Consider the following 2,564-nt stretch of genomic DNA (forward strand, 5'->3'; position numbering starts at 1 on the left):
TTCATATATGATGCCTATGATATAAGAATCATTTATATGTCAATTAATGTCCTATTCTTTAATTAGATCAATTCAATTTTAAATGGTTGCAGGTTGCTAGAGTTTCTAATATAGTTTCCGGGTACGTATTAATTTATTGAATTAATTCATACATTCATTTTGTTTATATATCTTATAAATGAATAAAATTGTATATTAATAAATAATGCAATATGTGACAGAAGTAGGAACATGTGGACTAGTCCTAACAACAATTACATGGTCCAAGGGCAGTCTTCAAGAATGGGATCAGAACAAAACCAGATAAGAGCAACAATAGTGATGCCGGGACAAGGTGGTAGCATGTCTAGGGCCTGGATGAATCATCCGTATCATCATCATTATGTTCATCAGCAGCAGCACCAGCAGACACCACAGCAGCAGCAGCTTCCAGGGGATAAAATAGGCAGGAGTATGATTTGGCAGATTGCAATGATATCCATGGAAGAGGTTGTTAAAATGGCCGAGATGGGGGAACCTCTGTGGATCCCAAATCGTTCTGATTGCGGTATCGGGTTCAAGTTGAATGAGGATGAGTATTTTCGGATTTTCCCCATAGGATTTGGACCTCGCCCTGGAAGTCTTTACTGCGAGTCCTCTCGCCACTCCACCACCCTTAATATTAGTTCTCATTCTCTTCTGGATATTTTCATGAGTCAGGTACGTACTAGATAGCTAGAATATATTATTATTTTATTATTAATTATTAAATAAAAAAAATGTACTGATGATGATGTTCAGGCTAATTGGAAGAGCTTCTTCAGTGCCATTGTGTCAAAAGCGACGTGTTTGGAAATCTTGTCGAGTGGATTGTCTCCAGGAAATTATAATGGTGCATTGCAAGTGGTAATTAATTAAGTGTTTGTTTAATTATATATAATGGTTGGTTGCATTATTTCATATAGTTTATATGAATGAATGAAATTTGTTGCTGCAGATCTCTATAGAGACGCATGCGCAGACTTCTTTTGTTCCTATCCGTGACAACGTGTTGGCAAGGTACTGCAGGCAAGTGGGTGAAAAGAAGTGGGCAGTGGTGGACGTTTCTCTTGACATATTTCGGGAATTCCATCTAGTGAAATCGAGGAAAAGGCCTTCCGGGTGCGTAATTGAAGATACGCCCAATGGATTCACAAACGTGACATGGATAGAGCACGTTGAAGCACAACACGTGACTGGTGTTCATCCAATCTACAAGGCTCTGGTCAGATCCGGGTTAGCTTTTGGCGCCAAACGTTGGCTTGGTATTCTCCAGAGCCAAACCGATCGTCTCTTTAGTGTCATGTCCAACACCCTGCCCTTTTCTGATATCACCGTGGCGATGAGTTCGGAAAGTAAAAGGAGCCATACTTGGTTGTCTGAGAGGATGGTAGGGATCTTTAATACGGGAGTGAGTGTGGCGACAGGGAATGTTTGGAATATAATTCCATACAGTGGCCCAAATAAAGTTAGAGTTCTCATGATCAGGAACACAGATATTCCCGGTCGTCCTGTAGGGGTCATCCTTGTCGCTACATATTCCTTTTGGCTCAATGTCCCGCCCATCACTGTATTTAAATTTCTCCAAAACCAACAAACAAGGAGTCAGGTATTGTACCTCTTTCAATTCTGTCTTTGTATATATCTTGACAAATTAATTAATTATTCTTGTCTTAAATAAACAGTGGGATGTTCTTACATCTTCTGAACAACCACTTAAAGAAATCTCCCGCATTGTGATTGGCCGAGATTCTTCTAGCAGCGTATCTGTGCTACAACTTAATGTAACAAATCTTCTTAAGTCTTTTTCTGCTTATATAAATTATGAATTAATTGATTATTATAAAGGCATATATGTATAATATGCAGCCTGAAGTACTGGTCCTGCAAGAGGAAAATTGGGATCCAATGGGAGCGTACATTGTATATGCCCCGGTTGACAGCACGACGGTGAACCAGACTTTGGTCGGAGGGGATTCCGACTACGTGACAATGCTTCCTACTGGTTTTGTGATAGGTCCGGACGGTCTGGGCAATGGAAGCGATGGGGCCGGCTCATTGGTAACTTTATCCATCCAGATTTTGGTTGATTCTAATCCCAATATTGTGGTTGAACAGCCATCTGTGGACACTCTTACTAATTTTCTCAACAACACCGTGGATAGTCTCATGATTGCCTTAATGAACCAGGAAGATGTTTTCTTTAAATAGCTCTTAGTTTTAAGATCTAGCTCTTTGTTTTAATTGAATTCAGTTACTTTGGCAGCCTTGAATTCTATCTTATTTGCTTCAATCTTTTTTTCTAGTTTCTTTAATTTTGAAATATCTATTTTTATCATTCAATATATGTGTTTACATGTCTCTATCATTTGCTAAGGATTTTCCAACAAGTTTAGGCCTCTTTGCAAGTTTAATCTAGATAGATAGTTAGTGATTACTTTGTAATTATTTAATTCAATATCCTTCATTTTATTATCCTTCATTCCCAAATATTTTGTTTTAAAAAAAAAACAGAGTTTAATGTCTTAAAATTCCATATATTTTCA

At 38.1% G+C, this 2,564-nt stretch overlaps 1 protein-coding gene across 1 annotated transcript; it reads left to right on the top strand.

Moving 5' to 3' along the window:
- The first annotated feature begins 231 nt into the window (after positions 1-231).
- On the top strand, positions 232-2,229 carry LOC124935174 (homeobox-leucine zipper protein MERISTEM L1-like). The gene is made up of 5 exons (XM_047475623.1): positions 232-699; positions 781-885; positions 977-1,588; positions 1,704-1,802; positions 1,888-2,229. Exons 1-5 carry the CDS (start codon positions 232-234, stop codon positions 2,227-2,229), a joined length of 1,626 nt encoding a protein of 541 aa, XP_047331579.1.
- Positions 2,230-2,564: the final 335 nt, after the last annotated feature.

The sequence above is a fragment of the Impatiens glandulifera genome, chromosome 4, assembly GCF_907164915.1.
Source record: "Impatiens glandulifera chromosome 4, dImpGla2.1, whole genome shotgun sequence".
Classification (NCBI taxonomy): Eukaryota; Viridiplantae; Streptophyta; class Magnoliopsida; order Ericales; family Balsaminaceae; genus Impatiens; species Impatiens glandulifera.

Bases quoted from the DNA above. Each gene is read 5' to 3' on its own strand.
- LOC124935174 (XM_047475623.1), top strand. From the start codon at position 232: ATGTGGACTAGTCCTAACAACAATTACATGGTCCAAGGGCAGTCTTCA. The intron at 700-780 runs GTACGTACTAGA...GATGATGTTCAG, and splicing joins TGGATATTTTCATGAGTCAG to GCTAATTGGAAGAGCTTCTT. The intron at 1,803-1,887 runs GTAACAAATCTT...TATAATATGCAG, and splicing joins TATCTGTGCTACAACTTAAT to CCTGAAGTACTGGTCCTGCA.